Here is a 22,827-nt window from a genome sequence, read left to right on the forward strand (position 1 = left end):
GCCCTTTATCGAGTTCTCTGCTCAGCAGGGAGTCTGCTTCTCCCTCTGCCCCTTACCCCGCTCTCGTCTCTCTCTTGCTTTCTCTCTAATAAAATCTTTTTTAAAAAATCTTTAAAAAAATGAAATAAAATATTACATATTTCTGCTCTTATTTTTCAGCATTTTCCTGGTTTCTTTATTTTTCCATAAAAACTAGAGAATCCATTTATCTAGTTTCTTCAAAAAAAAACCACTTGGTATTTTTATTAGGATCACCTTAAGCTGACAAATTATTTAGAGAAAATGGACAGATTTACTTAGATTAGTATTCCTACTTAACAAACATGGTTTCCATTTGTCTAAAATTTTTGTGTTCCTCAGAAGTGCTTTCAAGTCTTCTTCAAATAGGTTTTGCACATTTCTTAGGTTATTCCTGGGTCATTTTATCTTTCTCTTGCTATTATAAATGGTGTCTTTCCTTTCATTGTTAACATCTAATTGGTTCTTGTTTCCATTACATTTTAATTTTGATTTGGGGCAAGTTTTTAGCCTCTTGAAGTTTTACTTTCCTCACCAGCAAGATTGAGCCAATATGTACTTTGCAGGGTGGTTTTATGATTCCAGGATAATGTATAAAGGATTTAGCTCAGTGCCTGGCACATAATGGTGGTTACCATTATTATTTTTAAATATCAGTGTCCCACTATCTAAATAATATATTCCAAATATTATTTCTTGTTAAACTTCTCTCCAGTTATGAGGTTTGTATCTTTCTTCTCCCTTTACATTGTAATACCAACTTCTAATGTGTTCCCTTTCCTCCGTATTTCCAGTTGCAGAGGCTTACTCAACTCCCCAAACTAGTGTAGAAGTAGAGCTATGTTCAGACAGATGTAACACCAATCTGTCAGGCTTTTATGTAACTACTCTCCAGAAGATAAGTTTAGGTCCATTACATCCATTTCTGTTAGAATGCCTAGTTACGAAATCTATAGGTAAGCAATACCTGGATCCAAAATCATAAAGTATACATGCACTAATTAATAAATACTTGGGACCAACTGTGGAAAGCAATCTAAGCTCTACTTTACTTTCATCATGCCACACTCAAAAAAAACAAAAACAAAAACAAAAACACAAGCTTCTTCAAAACAAGGTAAAGCAGCTAAACTTTCCTGCAATTGTTTTTAGATGCTCCTAATTCTGCTCCTCTTATAGCCTTATGCTGTTCCTTCCCCATTCCCATTTCCCTTTCATAGAAACAACAGCATATCTGAGGACACATTTCCTAGGGGCTCTTGCCTACATGCCATCACATACACAATATATAGTAACAATTATTTCAGCTCTCAGTGGAATCAAAAGTAACTTCTAGTGATTGCATCTTGTGACTTCAAAAACTTTGTTTCCAGTAAAACCTGGAAGAAAGTCATAAAGTCAGACATAATTAAGTAACAAGTTTGTGTCAGTTAAGCAAAAATAAACAAATGAACCTCTTAATAAAATTCAAATGAGTGGGGTATCAGATGGTACCTGGCAAATAAATGTTTCAATTTTACAAAGCTACTTTAAACAGTCCCCACAAAACACAAAAATAAGTACTGTTAACAGATTGGTGTTTTTTTTTTTTTTAACAACAAATATGACTTGGATTTTATTTCTCAGATCCATCCTAGTGAACAGATTGTTAATTACTCAAGTAAATAGGCTGGAATTAGGGAGAAATTTACAGCTGAAATGTTAGCCTACTTTGTACTGAAGAGGGAAAAGAACTGGAAATAAAAAATCTCATGCCTTTAGCACTGATCTTTCTCCCCACTTACAGTACTGAATTTCTTACTGTTTACTAAATATTGTTATCAAGTTCAAAACAAAATTCACCCCACCATATCTTTTCTCTTCTCCTAAAATAGGACAATTAACATTCTTCTTCTTCCTGGAGTCCACATTTCTATTAAATACTAATTCAACCTCGGATCACACCTGGCTCCCCCCTTTACCTTACTGTTACCAAAGTAACTGGTTACCAAAGCCTGTCAGTTCTTTCTGCCTCCCTAATCTCTCCTTAATCTAATTGCTCCCTTGTATTAAAGGGCCATCATTACAGCCTAATTGATTTCTTTACCTCTAAATTCTCTCCCCTCCTTTATAAAAACCTGATAATTCTCATTAGAAACTATCAGTGGATATCCACCAAATTCAAGCTCCCTAATTTGATTAATTCTATAATCTGAGCTCAATTTTACCTTTCTAACCTTCTTGCTCACATTCTCAGACATCTGAGTTAACTGGACTACTATTCCCTTAACAGGCTTCCAATCTGCCTATTGCCATTTGAGCTGCTTTACCTATACAGCATTGCTCTTTACTCTTTCCTCCTTGAAATACTATGTATCCTTCCAATTCACATACTACCTTCCCTATAGAAACTCACCTACAATCCACTCCATTCCAAACGGTTACAATATTCCTCTGTATGCAGTAATCTGTTTATGCATCTTATAACACTTAGCACATTTATATGCATTTCTATTTATTTCTGCACTTGTTTTATCTTCCTTTCCGGATCTTTAAATGATATTCATCCATTATACCCAAAAACCTGTCAAATGAATACATTTTTAAAAACTTTCATTTACAGGGCCGCCTGGGTGGCTCAGTCCTTAAGCATCTGCCTTTGGCTCAGGTCATGATCCCAGGGTCCTGGGACCGAGCCCTGCATGGGGCTCCCTGCTCGATGGGAAGCCTGCTTCTCCCTCTCCCACTCCCCCTGCTTGTGTTCCCTCTCTCGCTGTGTTTCTCTCTGTCAAATAAATAAATAAAATCTTAAAAAAAAAAAACTTTCATTTACAAATATCTTCTTAGCTTAGCAACTTTGTAGGGCGAGGCACAACTATGCTTAATTTTGTTTAAATAAATTCAGTTATCGTTTCTTCTAGATTTGCTAAAATTAAAGATATTCTTTTTCCTAAAGAAATTAACAGAGATGCAAATAAAGGCTAAATTGATATAAACGCGCACGGTATCATAATTTATAATAAAAATCTGGATATAAATTCCAAAAAATAGGAGAACACAAATTTTGGTACGTTTAAATGATGAAGTGTTAAACTATCATTAATGACAACCCTAAACAATATTTTAAAACATGGGGAAATAATTATTATTTAATTATTACTGGAACAAATTGAGATATAAGAATATATTCTCAGTCTGTGATCACAAACATATATGAGTATAGAAAAAGTGTTAAATGACAATCGTGTTTATCTACACATGTGATGGTATTATGGTTGAATTTTACTTGCCTGTATTTTTCAAATTCTCTACCAAAAACATGAAATACTTTTAGAAAAAAACTATAAACTAAAAATGTGTTATTTCTGAGTAGCAGGACACTTAGCAAAGGAAAAAAATGAAACTAAACTCAGATATTAATAAGGAAATAATTAGGATATTTTAAAATGTCAAAAACATATTAAAGGACTCTAGAACATTTTCTACAAGGCCAACAAAAGCTAAACCAAACTTCTGCCATCCTGGAACTGAAGAAAAAAGAATAATTCCATGCAAATAAAATATTATGGTTTGAAGACTGAGCCACCAATATTCAAGAAACTTCCCTTCTTAATAACAATAACTCCAAAAACACATTTATACACAGCACAGGTTTTTCTTGCATGTAAAGTAACTACCACAACTCATTAAGATAATTATGTATCTTAATAAATAATTATTGTCTTAATTCCATCAGCATGAAAAAGATCCATAGAAGCTGAAAGGAGATAAATCATGGGCTCTTTAATATGGTTTCTTTATTAGTGCTTCCCACTTTTCTACTCACTAACACAATCCTAGCACAAAAAAGCCCTTATAACAATATATGAATACATGTCCTCTATTAGGTTTTCTTTACTATGTATATACCTATACCTGATATATACCCAAATACCTGATATGCTTTCTAGCCTAGGAAAACTAAATATCTATGAAGTGAGACTTATTTCTTCAAAGCAATTTTAAAAGTACATGGGGTCTGTAAGAAATGAGCTTTAATAGTACTACACATTTGTATGACATATTGGGAACACAGAACCCTAAGAACACTTACTAAGGAGATGATGGAAACTAGACCACCTAAGCTTTCACCTACAACAAGGATTCCTTCTAACTCCCCAAACTGGGAAACTGAAATCTACCATACTCCTATTTTTTCAAGGAAAGTAAGTGGTTCACTACCAATCAGATAAAAAACACCAATATACCAAAGACGAACAAAAAACTAACTGGTTCTAAGTCCTCTAAAGAAGCCTCTATTTGTTAGACTGCTCAGATTAGGCATCCATTATTGCCTTCTTTATGGATTAAAGATTTTATAAAGCATGAATCAAACCAATGCATCCTATAAAGAGCTACATGGCAGGCTTAATACAATATAACTAATCCAAGTTCCAATGTTGACACCAAATCAATCACACCTGGCAGTTACTATGGATCTCGGATAGTAGCACAGCAAAGCATTAGACAACAAAGGGAAATAGAATATGATATATAACAGAAGAAAGAGAAAAGGCTAGGTATTACCATAATTTTTTGTTTAAATATGCCTCATACCACACAAGGTTATAATGAAGTACCAAAGTGCTAACACAAGCAAGCATCTTGGTAAAATAATGATTTATTTCAATAGGCCATCACATAAAATGGCAAAGAAACAAATTAGTATTTGATCTGCCTCAAATAAAAGATATTACTGTAAATAATTCTAAACATAAGAACAATTTAGTGAATAAGGTAGGAGACTGGTAGACTTAAATTTTCAGATTCAATTTATAGGTGTTCACCAGTCACCTGCTGTTTTGACAAGTTACTTACCAACTTGTGCTGCCATTTCTCCGTAAATTTATCCCCTAAGATGAGGATAATTCTTGCAAATTGTGTCACAAGCATTTTGAAAGGAACCATGAGTTATTGTGTAATGCTCTTGAAATTCCTCAGATGTAGGGTCCTACACAAAGTAAAGTATTATTATACATCTCTCTAACAGTAGTCATCTGCATTATGATTTTTTTTTTCCCTACCCTTGACACTGTGATTCTTGGACACTAACCTTCCTCAAAGTAAAGTGTCCAAAGCAAGCCTCCATTCCTGACCCAAGTAATTACTTTTTTCAAGTCTTCATATCATCCACATCTTTCTCATCCTTAGAAGGTATCATGAAAACTAGGAATTATAAAACATAATAAGCTTCTCTGGTATTATATGCTTTGGTTCAATAAGAAACATGTGGGATAATCTGGCAATTTTAATCTTCTCTTAAGTGAACAATTTTATTTCACATATTTATACATTTATTTTCCTATATTACTTTTTATATTTCAACTATATTTTAAGAAGTTCATTTACAGATTTATGTTTTATGAACAGAGAGCAAGTCAGAAAATGATGTAGCAAAAAGGCAAGCAAGTAATTACTGCTATGTGACCAAAATGCTTTCAATGGACTGACCCAACAGTAGAAATCACCATTTTGAGATATAGGAAAAAGAATCAATGCTCATGATCTTTACAACCTCTGTAGAAGAGTTGAGCATAAGCTACAACAAATTTTATACTACTGACAACTTTATCGGCTGCTGACTTTGCTAATCAAGTTAGTCTTCAGTTAAGGAATGAACTACATATATTTGTATTTTTAGTTTATGTTGGCATGATATTACATCTTGAAAATAGGACTCTCAACCTTCTATACAGTTCCTAAAATGACTTCCTTCTGAATTTATACATCAGAAGGGAGGAGATAATACATCTTCACTGTATAACATTAGTTATAAAAGAGTAAAATTTTAAGAGTTTTTTTTTTTTTAACCCTCAGAATTACATTAAAATACTGATGGAAACTAGTTTCCTCCTAGGTGAATAAACATTTTTTTATTTTTTAAATATGGCAGGTGAAAACCTTCATGGGATAAAGGTAAAACCACAGGATTTAGAGAGCTCCCTTAACATTTCCTAGCCTACTAATTGTTAGTCTTTTAATCTCATTTTACTTCAGTTTTCCTCATTTGTAAAATACACCTGCCCTAGCTACCATACAAGACTGTTGTGAGGATTAAATGAGATAATCTAACTGAAAGAACTCTGTAAACCACAAAAAAACTATCAAAACAATCCTTTTTAAGAGGACTATATCACATTATTTTACATATTCATGGTCATAAAATATTTAGTACTATTTCTAACATGAAATAAATGGAAACAGATGTGCTAAACATTAGGACCATGGTTACCAAATACCTATGATTGAAGAGTGAATAAATGATCTTGTTAAAAAAAAGTACACTTCCTATACATTATCTTAAAATCTTCAGAAGTGAATTTGGAAGGAAATATAAAAATAAAACAATTTATTCAGATGAACTGGTCTAGCACATTAAAGATCAGATATATTTTATCTGTTAGCTATGAATTAAGAAACTAAGAGCCACTAGCTAAAAAAGAGTTTTGAAAAATTCTTATGAAGGAAAAATACATACACAAGAGTGAAATAGATGTTCACGCCTCTGGAAATAATCAGAAAGAGCTAGTAGTGATAGCAAGGGGCATACATATACAAGAGAACGGAGATGAACATGGACACAATCTGTACTTCTGATGTATAATAAAGGATACGTGGTTCCTAAAATTTTCAGAATGAAAACCTCTCCCAATAGGCCATAGGCTGAATCTATTTACTATACTGTAAGCCTGAGTCCTTCAGGAGGTTATGATAACTCTCAAGAACAGCTTATTCTTAATGAATGAAACGACCTGTTTCTCTTTCACTCCTTATTATAGAGTATTTAGTATGCTTATAAAGCCATTATCTGCAAGGAAACAATTCCTAGCTCCCTCCTTTCTGTATGCTGTCAGTTTAAAGCTCTGATGAAATGAATTATGTTTATTATATGGTCCTAGAAATTCAATCAGACTCACTCAATTAACAGACAACTTTAAAACCAGTTAAATAAGAATTCCTTATCTTCTAATTCAGTCCTCAAACTCACAAATTAAAAAAAAAAAAGTTAAGGAAGGAATACATTTAAATTATTTAAATCACTGAAGAATTATTCCCAAGGGAAATAATTTTAGTTAAAGACATTAGAAGTTTCCACTCTAACACCTGAAGTCAAAACTGAGGTTAAAAGAAAAGTCCCTATCAGAGCTACTACCTCCTTTTGAACTTTTACTTTCTCCTACCTCTGTAACTCAGATATACTTCAATGTGTCATTGAACCTGGACTTCCAGTAAAAAGTTTTTCTCAAGATCAGACTCTTCTCCTTTAAAACTAAACTTTCAGCTCCAGATTTATTTTCTGGCTATTTATGTGATCAGGGGTTGAATTAAAATTAAGACTTCATTTCCTCCCAGAAATCTACCCCACAATGACATTTCCCATCATTAAAATTTCCCAGTTTCAAGGGACATATCATATCATGTCAACCTTCAATCCTCTCCAGCTATTTCACTTATGTATGCCTTAACTCCCAACCCAGACTCCAAATTTTTCAAAGACAAAGTTCATGACTTTTTCATTTTTCTAGTCCATAAGTGTACCCTGGACAATAAGGCAATCCTGAAGAGGTATTGTAAATTAGGTAAACCCACCCTCCCAACTTTATAGTACCAAATAATGCTTCCAAGATGAATCAATACGGTATATAAATGTCACAATGCAATCATCACAATGTCAACATGACCACAAAAAAACCTCTCCTGGGTAGTTAAGTTTCTCAGAATCTTACCTACAGAGTTAAAAGCTGTTAAAGACACATACTACTAATGCACAGTGGCACAGTGTCTACCCTTGTCCTGGACACAAAACAGATAGATGCTTAGTAAGATTTAAAAAATTAAAACTTAAGTAAATTTCAGTAACTATACTGGCAATTCCTATGTGCTGGCTTTGTACTTTTTACTTGTTCTGTAGCCTCTCAGAAATTACTAAAGCAATAAAGAGATTTGTTCAATTATTTCTGTGGAGCATGTTAAGTATAAAAAAAAGCAACAGCCCCAAAACCATGAAAATCTCAACTTGAGGCAGCATTCCAAGCTAAGCAAAAAAGGTAAAGGATACATCTGCCTCTGAAGCAGTGATAGCAAATATATATCAATAAATTACCATTCATGTCTACACATGACAACCTCAATACCTAAGATTATGAAATTCTGGTAGGATTCCATAAAATATTCTTAGTAAGGTAGAGTACAAGACAGCTGCCACTTTACCTTGAATTCTGCAATAATTAAACCTACTGTATTAAGGACTGCTACCATTCATCCGAAAGACTTAAATTACAAATTAAGGCAGAAGGAAAAAGATTAAGACCCTACCAACAAAGAAAGGATGAAAACTATACAGTATTTACAAGTTAGAAAGGTGAGGTCTGGCATGGTGGTGAGATGATATGAAAGATGAATAACATGCTTAAAATTTAATATCTTACTATTTTATATCTACATTAACCTCTCAAAAGTAGATTAACAATAGAAACCACTTAAATAATGAAGTGGTAAAGAAAAATAATTCCATAGAAAATACTTAAGTGCCATTATTTGAGTTAAAAGAAGAAACTATAAATCAGTACAGCTGCGGTCTTATCTGATTTTACCATCTTAAGAATTAACTTTTAGTAATCAAAATTGAGAGCAAAATTCACATAACAATATTTCTAAGTCTGGTAATATCTTATTTTTAAAATCTGTCTATATCCAGGAAGAGAACATGACATGAGAACAAATTCCTCAAAATTCTCATTACACTAAAGATTATTTTACATTTGGCTTATATGGCTACTACAAAATCAGGACATATAGTCACAAAACTTTTAATAGCTAGTGCAGCTACTTGAAAGTATGAAATTAGGGGAATAAAAGATATTTCAAACTAAACCAAATAAAATTCTATATTTCATATACTACAATAAGGAGAACAATAGAAAAATTAGGATATATTTTAGGCAAATTTCCATCTTATTTACTTTTCTTTCTGATGTATGGAAAACAACACAATAAATTATGCATTTAAAACCTGCCAAGGTAGCTGAATAGTACTTATTACAGAGGACCTACATTCTATATGCTCTATACCTATATACTCTGTCCGAAAGAAAAGGTATCCACACGGCATGCTGGTTTTCTCTATTGTTTTACAACACCATAATATTCTGAAACCAAAGCTTCATACAATAAGGGTTTATAACAACAGTAGTTTAAAATAATAGAAACCACAAAATCATCAAGTACTTCGAAGCATACAAATGTAAAGGATATATTTAACTCCTAGTTTGCTTTTAAAGCTTGATAAAAAAAAATATGGGTTTAGGACTAGGGAAATTATTTGACATTTCAAACTTACATGATAAAATTATTAGAAAGAGCAAACAAAAATTTTTCAACTTACCTGGTTTCTTTCTGGATTTTTCATGACCTAGCTGTCCTAGATCATTACATCCACATGTGTACACTGTTCCATCATCCAGAACAAATACTGTATGTCTGAGTCCACATCCCACATCTCGGACCTTTTTATTTATAAAAAAGTCACTTTTTCTGGGCTCTAGTACAATTTCTTCATCAATTCCACCCAAACCTAGCTGTCCAAAAGATGCATTTCCCCAGCACAACATGTTTGTAATTCTTTTGGTCTTCCAGTTTCAATAAAAAACTTCCTTCTGAAACACTGGAAATTTGGAGGTATACCTATGTCTGAGGAGATACAAAAAAGTTAAGATGACTTCAAAGGAAACGATGTATAACTGTTCTTTCAAGTGCTATGCTACAATAATTACTACATAGTAAACATGAGATCTATTTTACTACATAAGTATCATCCAGTTTAAAAAACCAATCAGTTGAATTTTTAAAAATACACATTTACAGAAAATTTCACTCAAATTCTTTGCAAAATTTAAAACATATTAACTAGTTTCGACTTTTTGCTACCTTGTGTTAGACCAATCTAATGGAAACATTAAGTACTTTGATGAACTTAATTTTTGCTTCACTTTAAATCATTTTATTCTGAGCAAGAAATAAAACATCTATCCACTACCCCCAAAATCAAGTATATACACAGTGAAAAATTCTGCCAACTACACAAATATAAAACCTTGCAATCTCCCTCAAATCATAATTAAACCTTTTAATACCTACCTCTGTATCAGCAAACAACTGAAGTTCTTATTTGTAACAGAAATAAAACCAATAATGGAAACTTTAAATTTCCCACAATTTAAATGATTTTCCAAGTATCCACACCAATAGGCCCTGGAGAAAAGTATGGTTCTCTCTCGCCAAACCTCAGTCTTAAGACAATCGCCTCCAAAGATGTATTTTACAAATCAAAATAGTAACACTCCAACCTCACTACTTATTTAATTTTAAAACTAAGTCACCGTACATAATTATATACTCACAAAACAAAATATGTAGTTTAAGTATCAAGATGCTCCTCCAAATTCAACATTTTCTATTACGAATGGTAACCGTGACTGAAAAATATTTCTCCTGGGCAATCTGTATCGATCTATACCTCTGTGACAAGTATTTGGAAATGGGAAAAAATGCAAATAACCCTACCACTGCCGATTTTTCAAGAACAGGAATGGGGGATGGGACACGGTAGTCTGGTGGCGAAATCTGTAGAATTTTCCAGTACACTGAATATTATTTCTTCCCTTGTAAAGACACGTATCAAAAAGTCCACTTCATGTAAACCCACACAGACTTTTAAATACATCACGTTACTAAACAACAATTACAGGAAGTCAGCCTTATTCCCGTTGTTGTCACCCACATTCCTTACACAGAACCTGAGAAGTTTCAAAACCCAACTTTCCTACGTTCCGGCTAGCAATTGCCAAAGCTGTCCATTCCATGACCTATCCATTCAGAGAAGTTTGATTTTATTCTTTGGGGACATCAGAACTCGATGGTTCCCAAGAGTTCTGCATTGTCTAACCGTATTTTTTTTAAGAACAGACAGAAAAATACCTCCGATTTCAGCGCATGAGGTTTAACCATCCTTTTCTTTAAAAAGTCAGAAGGTATGGGAAAGGCGTGCTCTCGCCAGCAACAGGTAGGAGAATGAGAAGCACTTTATTCCCATCATTCCCTGAACATGCACTCAGATCAGCCCAGGGGAACCAGGAGAGAAATTGTCTACACACACCCAACCCCGCGGGCCGACCAGTCAACTACGGCAGCCGCCCGCTCGCAGCAGCCGCAGAGGCCGGTCGACAAGGCTCCGCACTTCGGCAGCCCTCAGTCGAAGGGAGGCCCTTCCCCAAGGAGGTGCGACATTCCAGCCCCCCCACCCCCGGCCAGAGAGCACCAACACAGTCCTCGTCCCCCGTCCCCCGCCCCCCACCCCGAGGAAGCGCTGAGAAAGCACCCAGCGCCAAGCCGGCCTGTATCCGCCCAGCCCGGCCTGCCCCCTCTCTAACGCCGTCACACGCCCCCGAACCCACCGGGGCAACGACTCACCCAGCCTCTCCAGGTAGGGGAAGCCCAGGGCGACGGGGGGGCGGCGCCTCCCCAGAGAGCAAGGCAGCGCGGCAGCTGAGGCAGGTCTCCAGCTCCTGAACCCTCCTTCTTCTGCCAGTGGCTGCGAACACCAGGGTTCCTCCGGCGTCGGTGCCGCTGCTCTGCTGCTCCGCTGCTCCCCTCCCCGGCTCCTGTGAAACTTTACCGGGTACCTAGAGAAAAGCAGCAGCCACCGCTGTCCAGTCCAGAGACAGCCGTCAGCGACCCGGATGGAGCGGGCGGGGAAGGACAGGAGGCAAGCGGGGCGGAGAGCGCGAGGGGTGGGGAGAGTTGGGGAAGAGACGGGAGGAGAAGGGAAAGGGGGAAGGTAGCTACGCGGGGAGGGGGAGGGGCAGGCCGGAAGTGAACCATAGAGCACGCGCGCGAGCCTCCCCCCCCCCCCCCCCCCCCCCGCGCCTCACTTCCCGGCGCGCGCGCCTGCGCCAGAATCCTCCCAGGGCACCTCGACTCGAGCGCCTGCGTAGTGTGTGCTTTGCGTTGATTTAAGAGGAAAATGCCAACTACCGAAGCTGGAGTTTGCGAAAGCGAGTGGAGGTCTTTGGCGTGTCTTGTAACAAAGCTTCGGCACGCTGATTGGCATTGTAGTGAAGAAAATCCCTTCGTTTGCTGGTTGTCTTTCTGCTCATAGGTTCCCGTCTCTATTATTTCATTCTGCCTTTTTCTGAGGAGAATTTGAAGTGGCAGATAAACATCACAAATACGAATATAAAGGCGGGTTGAAGCCTTTTATTTTACCCTTAGCCTCAACTGGAGCTAATCTGAGGATGCCAGGTACATTCATAGCAATGACTGAACCTACTGGCATAAAAATATATCAGCACCACCAGTTCAAGCTGTTAGTGTCGTGATGGCTGCCATCATATTGCACTCTGCCTGAAAGATAAACTTATACAGTGTAAGGCCTCCTTCATTCAGGAAAATTAAGCAATGCATATGACTGGAGTCCCTGCTTCATAAAAACGAAGTCTGGCTTTCCTAGGGCAGTCTTCATAACAGTCTCTTTAAAAGGAGGAAAACTTGAAACAAGCCACTCTTGAAATTTTGCTAGACTTTGCTAGAACCTGTGACTTCAGAGTGAATGTTGAATTTAGGAAGAATTCCTCAGTAAACCAAGTTTCTTTATCTCGTTGAAAAATGTATTTCAGATTAGGAAATGCCTGTGCTAAAATATGTATGTGTATTATTCTTTTAGGGCTGCCATAACAAAATATCATTAATTGGATGACTTAAAACAAATTTATTGTCTCACAGTTACGGAGGCCCGAAGTTGGAAAACAGTGTGGCAGCAGGATTGGTTCTCTCTTGAGGTCTCAGGAGAGAATCTCCTCCATACATTTTTAACCTTTGGGGGTTGCTGACAATCCTTGGTACTTCTTGGTTTGTAGATGCATCACTGTAATCTCTGCTTCTGTCTCTATGTGGTATTATTCCTGGTGTGTCTGTGTCCAAATTTCCCTCTTATAAGGACACCATTCATTGGGTTAAGGCCCACCCTGATCCATTATGACCTCTTTTTAACTGAATTACATCTGCGAAGACCCTCTTTCCAAATAAGGTCACATTTTCAGGTACTAGAATTTAGAGTTAAGTGTATCTCATTGGGGGATCCAACTCAACTCACAGCAGTGTGTTACAGAAACAAGCATAAAAATGACAAGATACTTAAGCAAAGAAAGCATAATTTCAATATTGGGAGTGGTGGGGATTCTAACAAAACGTACTTTATTCTTGTTTTGATAGCTTCATTGCCCTGGACTTTTGTTGTCTTTTAACCCTAAGGACTTGATGTCTCAATATATCATATAAGGGGAAGTTATGGGATCTGGGATCTTTAAGATATGTACTTGATATTGCAACAAATAAATACTAACATTTGAGTGCCTTAACATAACGAAAGTATATTTTCTTTTATATTTTAACAGCCCAATTGAGTGTTCGCACTAAGTGATGAAACTGATTTCCAGGAACCTTGGGAGATGGAGGCACAGGGGAGCCTCTTAAAACCCTTGTTGGGGAGGTGCCACATACCACTTCGGCACCAATAACATTTGCAAAAACTACACATCTAGGTGCAAGGGGACTGGGAAACATACTACCTGTCTGAGTTCCCGGTACTTCTTTAAACTATGGAGGAGAAAGCATGAATTAGTATACAGCTGTCTCTGCCACATGGATGCATCTCTGTCTGGAATATTCTTAAAGCTTGTTAAAAAGTGGAAAGGACATTTCTAGATGTTTGCTTTAACCTTATAAATCTATGAAACTATGGTACGAGATCTTAGAAAACAACCTGTGATTATCTTTAAGATAAGTATAGGTTCAGAGGGCTACTAAGATAATGTAAATTTGTTGTATAAAAGCAACATTAGATTGATGAGTACGGCCTCTGGTGCTGGTTCTCTGGATTCAGAGCCTGAGGCTACAGACCATCTCAGACTTCTGAACTTATATTCTCCCAAAGACACCTACAGACATTTATTAGTGGTCTATTTTACAGAAAATTACTTCTCAGTCACAATTCTATAGATTGAGAATGTTAATAATCCACATTTCACTGGGTTGTGAGGATTTAATAAGGTAACATGTACAGTACCTTGTACCTGGCAAGTGTTTAGAAAATATTAGCTTTTTTTTTCATATACTACAGTACTGATTTAATCAGTATAAAATCGAAAGAGCTTTAGATCTGTAATAAAAATCCAAATTTGGGTTAGGGCAGACTTTAAAACAGCAGCCAGTAGAGAAGGGTTGGGTGGGGGGGCAGGTGAACAGGCACGTTGGAACAACTGTGGGGACATGTAATTGACCACTGTCAAACCAGTGTTTCTTGTTTTCTCATGGAAAATATTTTATATTAGCTTTTATTATTATTAATATTATCCTGAACTACAAGGTATAAAACATTTGGGAAAGCACTTTATCTCACCAATAATGATATAATTTTAATTTAGGAGAAATGTAAAATACCTTTTACCTATTGTGTTATTTTCATTAAAAAAAAAAATAGTGCCCACACTGTTGAAGGACCACTAAAATAGGTATTCATTCTGTCCCACTCTATCCCTTGCTACTTTCCATCCAGCCATACTGCTTGTGCTGGATGTCATCTCACCTCCTTAATTTGTTTCTCTACTGGTCGCCTTTCCAGTCTTCCTTGACCACCCTATCCATAATACTACCCCCCTCTAGAATCTTATCATGGTTTATTTTCTTTCATATCCATTATCACTACCTGATATTTTATTGTGTAACACTATTATATTTATTATATTGCATGCCACATTTTGATAAGTTTTAAAATAGATAATCAATTATATATAATCTATATATATATACAGCTGACCTTGAACAGCACAGGCTTGAACTGCATGGGTCCACTTATATGATTTTTTTACAGTAAAGTACTGTAAATGTATTTTCCTTATGACTTTTTACATAGTATTTTCTTTTCCCTAGCTTACTTTATTGTAAGAATACAGTACATAAAACATATACAAAATATGTGTTAATCGACTGTTGATGTCATTGGTAAGACTCCTGGTCAACAGTAGGCTATTAGTAATTAAGTTTTTAGGGAGTCAGAAGTTATACACGGATTTTCGACTCTGCAGGTGATCAGCACCCCAACCCCTGCATTGTTAAGGGTCAGCTGTATTATATAGATAGATAACTTTTGTCTCCTGCATTACAATGAAAACCCCATAAAGGTGGGAATTTTGTCTCTTTTACTCAGTGCTGTATTCCAAATATCTTTTTTTTTAAGATTTTATTTATTTATTTGAGAGAAAGAATGAGAGATAGAGAGCACGAGAGGGAAGAGGGTCAGAGGGAGAAGCAGACTCCCTGCTGAGCAGGAAGCCTGATGTGGGACTCGATCCCGGGACTCCAGGATCATGACCTGAGCCGAAGGCAGCTGCTTAACCAACTGAGCCACCCAGGCGCCCTATCCCAAATATCTTGAACAGTTCCTGGTCTACAGCATGAGCTCAAAAAAAATTATTTTTTATTGAATGAATTTATTAATGGTGCTGGTAACATTATAAATTATCACAACCTTTTTATAAATAAATTTGACAGTAATGTTTCAAGAGCCAGTAAATTTCATTCAGCAATAGTTAACAATATTTGTTATGAGACATTGTACTAAATTATTTACCTGTATTATATCACACCTGCACTCTGTCCTAAGAAAATACAAGATGCAGTCAACAAATCTTTATTTTGAACACCTACTATGTGCCATGGTCCCAATTCTAATAGGAGAAATAGATAAAAACAAAGAGGCAGCAAATAAAATAATGAACAAAGATTTTTATTGTAATGTGATTTCTAATAGCAAAAATTCAAAACAACCTAAGTTCCAAAAATGGAGAAATGGAATGTATGGCAAGGTTAATCTTTTTATTGTTAATTTTGATAGAATTTGTCACCACCTGCCACCAAATCACAGGTTCTACCTCAAGGGGATAACTGGAAGAGCCTCCTCCAATCATTTTCCCCACTCCTACTCTCTGAGTTTAGAGTCTTCAATCAAGCAGTTACACACCCACATTTACTTCAGTCCATCTGGAGAGTTCTGCTCTTTTCATCCAGTCTTAAAGGGCCAATGGTTATCTCATCTCCTTGGTCTTTGACCTAGCTTTATGGCTTCAGCCTGAAATGTACATAAGGCAGCCAGGTCTTCTATAAGATTCTTCAACAAATCTTTACTGAACTCTTGTGCTGTCTTCCCACTTCTAATAAGATATATATATATTTTTTTGTTGTTGTTGTTGAAAGGCCACTGTGATTATCTTTAAGTTAAGACAAGTATAGGTTCAGAGGACTATTAAGATAATGTAAATTTGTTGTATAAAAGCAGCATTAGATTGATGAGTATGGCCTCTGGTGCTGGTTTATCTGGATTCAGAGCCTGAGGCCACAGACCATCTCAGACTTCTGACCTTTTATTCTCCCAAAGACACCTACAGACATTTATTAATGGTCTATTTTACAGAAAATTACAATTTTTTATTTATTTATATTAGCTTTTATTATTATTAATATTATCCTGAACTACAAGGTATAAAACATTCGGGAAAGCACTTTATATGTGTATGTATGTGTATATATATATATATATATAAAACAAGTAGGCATCAAATAATAGTAGTTCAAACTGTAATAAATACTAAGGAAATAAACAAGAGGTAGAAATGGAGAAAAGAGTAAGTCATTGAAATAGAATGGACATTGAAGGCCTCAATGGAGAAGTTGCTATTAAAACTGAAAACAAAGGGAAGGGTCAAGCCATAGAAGAGAGGGATGAGAAAACATTTTAAGTGGAGGGAGCAAAGTGAAGCCTTTGAGGCAGGAAAGAACTTGGCATTTTCCAGGAATTGAAAGAAAATTAGTGTAGTTGGAGTTCAGGGGCGCTAGATATGTTTGGTGAGAGATAGCCAGAGGCTGGATCAAATAGGTCATATTAAGGGATTTTACTGCAATTACTGCTCAAGGGGTTTAAGCCAGGAGAGGGGGCAACAATTATAAGTGTTAAAAAGATTACTTTTGCTGCTGAACTGGATAGGACTGCTGAAGTAGAGGCGGGTGAAATGGAGGAAGTTATTTAGGAGGTTTTTACAATAATCCAAGTGGATTAATAGTGGTGGGGACTAAGGTCGTTGTGATGGGGGTAAAGTGAAGAAGATAGATTCAAAAATATACTTTGGGGATAGGACTAACAGGGCTGTGATGGATGGTTTGTAGGGGATCAGAGAATGGGAGGAATGCTGGGTGATCACTGGTAGTTTTCTGATTTGAGGACATTTACAAAGATGAGGATGGCTGGTGAGGGAAGGGGGAGGACATATTTTAACTAGGAGAAATTGTGTTTTGTTTTGACCTTAAGTTTGAAAAATCAAGAATGTGTTTCTGTATTCATTTGGTAGGGCTGCCATAACAAAATACCACAGACTAGGTGCCATAAAGAACAGAAAATTATTTTCTCTAAATTCTGGAGGCTAGAAGTCAGACATCAAGGTGTTGGCAAATTTGGTTTCTTCTGAGGCCTCTCCTTGGTTTGCAGATGGCGTCCTTCTTCCTGGGTGATCATATGGCCATTGCTTGCTTGGTCCATGTGTTCTCTGTGTCCTAGTCTCCTTATAAAGACACTGGTCCTATTGGGTTGGTGCTCACCCATTTAACCTCAGTTTACTTTAATTACTTCTTTAAAGCCCTATCTCCAAATATGGTCATTTTCTGAGGTACTGGGGATTAGGACTTCAGCATATAAATTTGGGACGACCCAATTCAGCCCATAACAGGTTTTTTTTCTTTTGAATTGCATTATAAAAAGTCTTTCTTCTGTTATTCTAGGTGTGTATGGGCCTAGCCCAAAGTGGGTGAAATGGGAGAAAAAACTCTCTTCTGCCACACAAATGAGAAATCACAGAAGAAAATATTGTTCCTTCTTTTTAATAGATGCTAGCAAAACAATTTTATTGGTAATATTATATGTAATGATAATATGCCTTTTAATCTACAACATAAAGAGTAATAATTCTGAATATTATAGAATCTTTCTCAATGTCATTCTTGCAATTATGCTAACCTCCTTTGCTGCTCCAAATGTACATTTGGGTTGGGCTTCAATTTTTTTCTCAGTATCCTAATGTGAAACAGTAGTGAATGCTCATATTATGAATACCTGAAACATTTTTAAATGCTCTCTTTTTATAACTCTCTATAATTTCTTTGTGTTTACTTTTCATCCCCTAATTACAGGAATTCAGCTGGCATTCCAATAGGCAAAAGCCTAAAAAATCACATGTAATGTGGTCCTTGACCAGTATGTGGGGATGTGTCCATGCCTTTGAAATTACAGTGCGATTACTCTAGTTACTACACTTTCTAATCAGAGAAAGTTCTCAAAACACTCTGGGGTTTTTTGTGTGTCTGTGGTGGCAAAGAATAAAAATTGTTAAACAAAGTCCTAACTGTGTGATAAGTTATACTTTAATTTTATCCCACAGCAATCATAAGATAAGGATTCTATGAGTCCAATTAATAATGAACATTACCGAAGCAATAAAGTGTAAAGTATGGGATCTATACTTCTATGAATCTTTTAAGTCTGTGTTTTCTTTAAAAAAAAAACTATTAAAATAGCAATAAAGAGGAAGAATCTCAACTATTAGAGCTTAACAGTCAAACTGTTGGGTAGCAAATTGAATTATTTTGTTGCTACTGATTTCATAAAGTCTTATAAAGATGTTCGAGGTTGGAAATTTCTAATTTAGCTGTTAGAAATATGAAATCTGGGAAATTTGCTTCATTTTGTCCCTTGTCCCAGGTCCCACAAGCTAAATCATTAATATAGCCATCAAGTCAAAGGACGAGATTATATATATATATGTATACAGAAACACACACATATGTACACACATACATATACACATATTTATTTTTTTAATAGTCTTTATTATTATGTTATGTTAATCACCATACATTACATCATTTGTTTTTGATGTAGTGCTCCATGATTCATTGTTTGCGCATAACACCCAGTGCTCCATGCAGAACGTGCCCTCCTTAATACCCACCACCAGGCCAACCCATCCCCCCACCCCTCTCCCCTCTAGAACCCTCAGTTTGTTTCTCAGAGTCCATCGTCTCTCATGGTTCGTCTCCCACTCCGATTTACCCCCCTTCATTCTTCCCCTCCTGCTATCCTTTTTTTCTTTAAATTTTTTATTGTTATGTTAATCACCATACATTACATCATTAGTTTGTGATGTAGTGTTCCATGATTCATTGTTTGTGCATAACACCCAGTGCTCCATGCAGACGTGCCCTCTTTAATACCCATCACCAGGCTTGCCATTTGCAACGACGTGGATGGAACTGGACTGTTATGCTGAGTGAAATAAGTCAATCAGAGAAAGTCATGTATCATATGACCTCACTGTTATGAGGAATTCTTAATCTCAGGAAACCAACTGAGGGTTGCTGGAGTGGGGGTGGGGTGGGAGGGATGGGGTGGCTGGGTGATAGACATTGGGAAGGGTATGTGCTATGGTGAGTGCTGTGAATTGTGCAAGACTGTTGAATCACAGATCTGTACCTCTGAAACAGATAATGCAATATATGTTAAGAAAAAAAAAGAAGAAGATAGCAGGAGGGGAAGAATGAAGGGGGGAAATTAGATGGGGAGACGAACCATGAGAGACAATGGACTCTGAAAAATAAACAGGGTTCTAGAAGGGAGGGGGGTAGGGGGATGGGTTAGCCTGGTGATGGGTATTAAAGAGGGCACGTTCTGCGTGGAGCACTGGGTGTTATATTTTTTATAAGAGTATTATTTAAATGACATGTCTCACTGCCCTCAAACAGAATCCGGACTAAGACTGTAACTACAGGTCTTAGTCCAATTAACAGTACTACTTCTTTAAACAGCTGCAGCATGATTATCTTCATCTATTGAATCCTTTATTAATAACTTCCAAAGTAATGGTATAAAAGAAACAGCCTTGCTGTATAACCTAATCAATCATCACTCTTTATAAGAGGAACTGACAACATATTTCAGATTCTTATGCATTAAAAATCTTATGAAGGCAGCACAGAGGACTGCAAAATTAAGGAGATGGAAAAGCTTTTTAAACTCCCCATCAAAAAAAAAAAAATAAAGTCCCCCTCAACACATGCATACAACTCATGTACTCTAGGACCAACCATTAGTTGCCCTCAGCATACAGATAAATTTTACACTTATTGATTGCAAATTATTAAAAAATGTGTACTGCTACTCATGGTTTTTTTTTTTTGAAAAATAAAAAAGTAATAATTGGGATCCAGAAATAAATAAAACAGACATTTTTATGGACAGATTTTCAATAGAGTTTTAAAATGTATTCTTATAGTCTCAATGTAAGATCTTATAGCCTGAAGGAACAGTTGAGTAGTAGTGACTAGCAAGGACAGAGTGTTCCTAGAAGACAAATTATAGTTGCCACCTCCACATTGCCTAAATACAGTTTAACCACATTAAAATGACAGAAATGTTTGTCCAAGAGGAATGTCATGCAGTTCAAGCCTCTGTTTTTTACCTTTTCAAAAAGGGAGAGAGAAATTACTCTTCGTAAACATAGGGATATGAAAAGTTGAAGTGTTGTGTACTGTTCACTTTCAACAAAGAACAACCTCATCTGTTCAGTTTCAATCAAACTGCTCCCATTCGCAAGTTCTGATAGCGTTGACAATGAAATAGAAATCCTGTGGACTGTTGAATGTTAAACTTATTCTTAGTGTGGAAAACATCTTTTTAAAATGTAAGGTCCTGCATGATCAGAGAATCTGAGTACACAATAAATTAATCTATGATAAGGGTAAAATGTCTTATCCTTCTCTAACCTAGTTACAAATAGACTGGGTAAGATGGTTTATTTAGTGTAAAAACTCTTCTGTTTAAAATTTAAATTTGTTTAGTATGGGAAATTCTCATTTAAAAAATTAAAATAAGTTTTATTTTAAAATATTAATGTTTATTGTTAATAATTCAAACAATTTAGTAAGATACAAAGAAGAAAATAACCATCAGAAATACCACCTTAGGAGATACACATGGCTAACATTTTATTGAACATCATTCTGATATTTTTCCCTATTCCAAAGTATATTGTACACGCATAGAGGTCAATGTAAGTTTACCTAATGGATCTTGGAGCTTTGTAGCCTACTTTTTGCTCAACAGGGTGCTAAGGACTTCTTTCCAAGTATTGGGGGGCTTAAAGTTCACGTAGAAGACATGCCCAGACCATGAAACTACAGGGCCAATTATCCACAAATGTAAATAAATAATAGATATGTTCAGTCTTCTTTTGTTCAAGTTGAATAAAATCTTTTTTTCCAGTGTTATTGAAATAGAATTGGCATATAACATTGTGTAAGTTTAAGGTGTACAGTGTAATGATTAGATATACATATGTATTGTGAAATTCTTACCACAATAAGATTAACACCTCCGTTACCTGAAGAAAATCTTATTAACTTGAATGTATTCAGATGTGTCTTGTTACATTGATAGTCATCATCTGTGTTTTCACCACCTAGGATTGGCTTCTTCAGGTTCTTCAACCAGTCTGGCTCCATAGAATAGCAAAATGTTTATGCGGATATAATGGAGAGCCTTGAGATGCTGCTTAGCATATCCATCTTGTCTACTACACTTGTATATTTCTATCCTTTAAGTTAATAAGCAATTTGTTTGATTATACCAATAACATATGAAGATGTAGTTGCTTTGCTTTGTGGCCATAATTATTCAAACTTTCATCCCTCCTACCACTACCTCAGTTCCAATTATCCAGCCTGGACTTCTGCCATAGCCTGTGGACTACCGATAGTCTTCTTGGCTCTTTGGTCCATCCACACAACCACTGGGGCGATATTTCTAAAATGTAGATTTAATGATCATATCTCCTTAAAACTTTTTATCATTTAGGCATTTAACATCCTATATAATCAAGTCCTTACTTCCTCTGCAACCTCATCCCTACCACATTCTCCAAATCATACCTTATCTTTATTTTATGAGCTATGAAAAATTCTCTCTCATACCTTCCCACATTTTCATGTTGTTTCTTTAACCTAGTGAAATTATCATTTTTCAAGACTCAGCTCAAGCAGTACTTTCCTTGTGAAGACTTGCCCTCTCTGTCACAATTGGGAGAACCCCACCCTCTCTGTAGAACTTGCCACTTTATAACATAATCAACTGTCTTCTTCCTCACTAGACTGCTGGCTCAAGGTCAGGAACTTGGATCTTTTCACCCTTGTATCCCCAAAAATGAACAAATATAAATTGTTTCATATTAGTCAGAAGCTCTAGTTGGCATAATTTTTATCCTTGAATAATAAAACATGAGAAATAAATTGTTAGAAATTGTTATTTAATGTACAAAATCTTTCAAAACAATGTCTCCAGGGGAAAAAAAGATAATTAAGAAGCCCTCAATGAAGAGGATGGATCATGTATATAATAAATATACATTAAATATTTGTTAATTGAGCAGTTCTTTGTTTAGATTATAATCTTTCTAAGGGAGGGACCTGTATTATGCTCTTTTTTTTTTTAATTTCTTCCAATGCCTGGCAGAGTACTATGTTCATGGAATAATCTGAAGTCCGGTTTTACTGAGTAACCAAATGAGTGAATCCATTCATTACATCAAAACTAAATCTCAACAGTAATTTATAAGCCCTGCCTCTTTGAATCTCTGTGCA

General features: G+C 36.0%; 1 protein-coding gene across 5 annotated transcripts in view; it reads right to left on the bottom strand.

Annotated features, from left to right (window-relative positions):
* The window catches only part of HERC4 (HECT and RLD domain containing E3 ubiquitin protein ligase 4), a 132,175-nt gene extending 119,253 nt beyond the window's left edge, over positions 1-12,922 (bottom strand). Inside the window, exons 1-4 of one of the 5 annotated variants that reach the window (XM_035724145.1) lie at positions 12,815-12,922; positions 12,070-12,226; positions 11,506-11,717; positions 9,422-9,726 (exon numbers count right to left, since the gene is read on the bottom strand). In XM_035724145.1, the coding sequence (XP_035580038.1) occupies positions 9,422-9,647 (226 nt within the window). In that variant the 5' untranslated portion in view covers positions 9,648-9,726; positions 11,506-11,717; positions 12,070-12,226; positions 12,815-12,922. Of the gene's footprint in view, positions 1-4,854; positions 4,988-9,421; positions 9,727-11,505; positions 11,890-12,069; positions 12,227-12,814 lie in introns of those variants that run through there. The other 4 variants (XM_027591197.2, XR_003519386.2, XM_027591181.2 and 1 more) reach the window with 4 other exon arrangements.
* Between the last annotated feature and the right edge of the window lie 9,905 nt (positions 12,923-22,827).

This window comes from Zalophus californianus, chromosome 15, assembly GCF_009762305.2.
Source record: "Zalophus californianus isolate mZalCal1 chromosome 15, mZalCal1.pri.v2, whole genome shotgun sequence".
In the NCBI taxonomy this organism is placed as follows: domain Eukaryota; kingdom Metazoa; phylum Chordata; class Mammalia; order Carnivora; family Otariidae; genus Zalophus; species Zalophus californianus.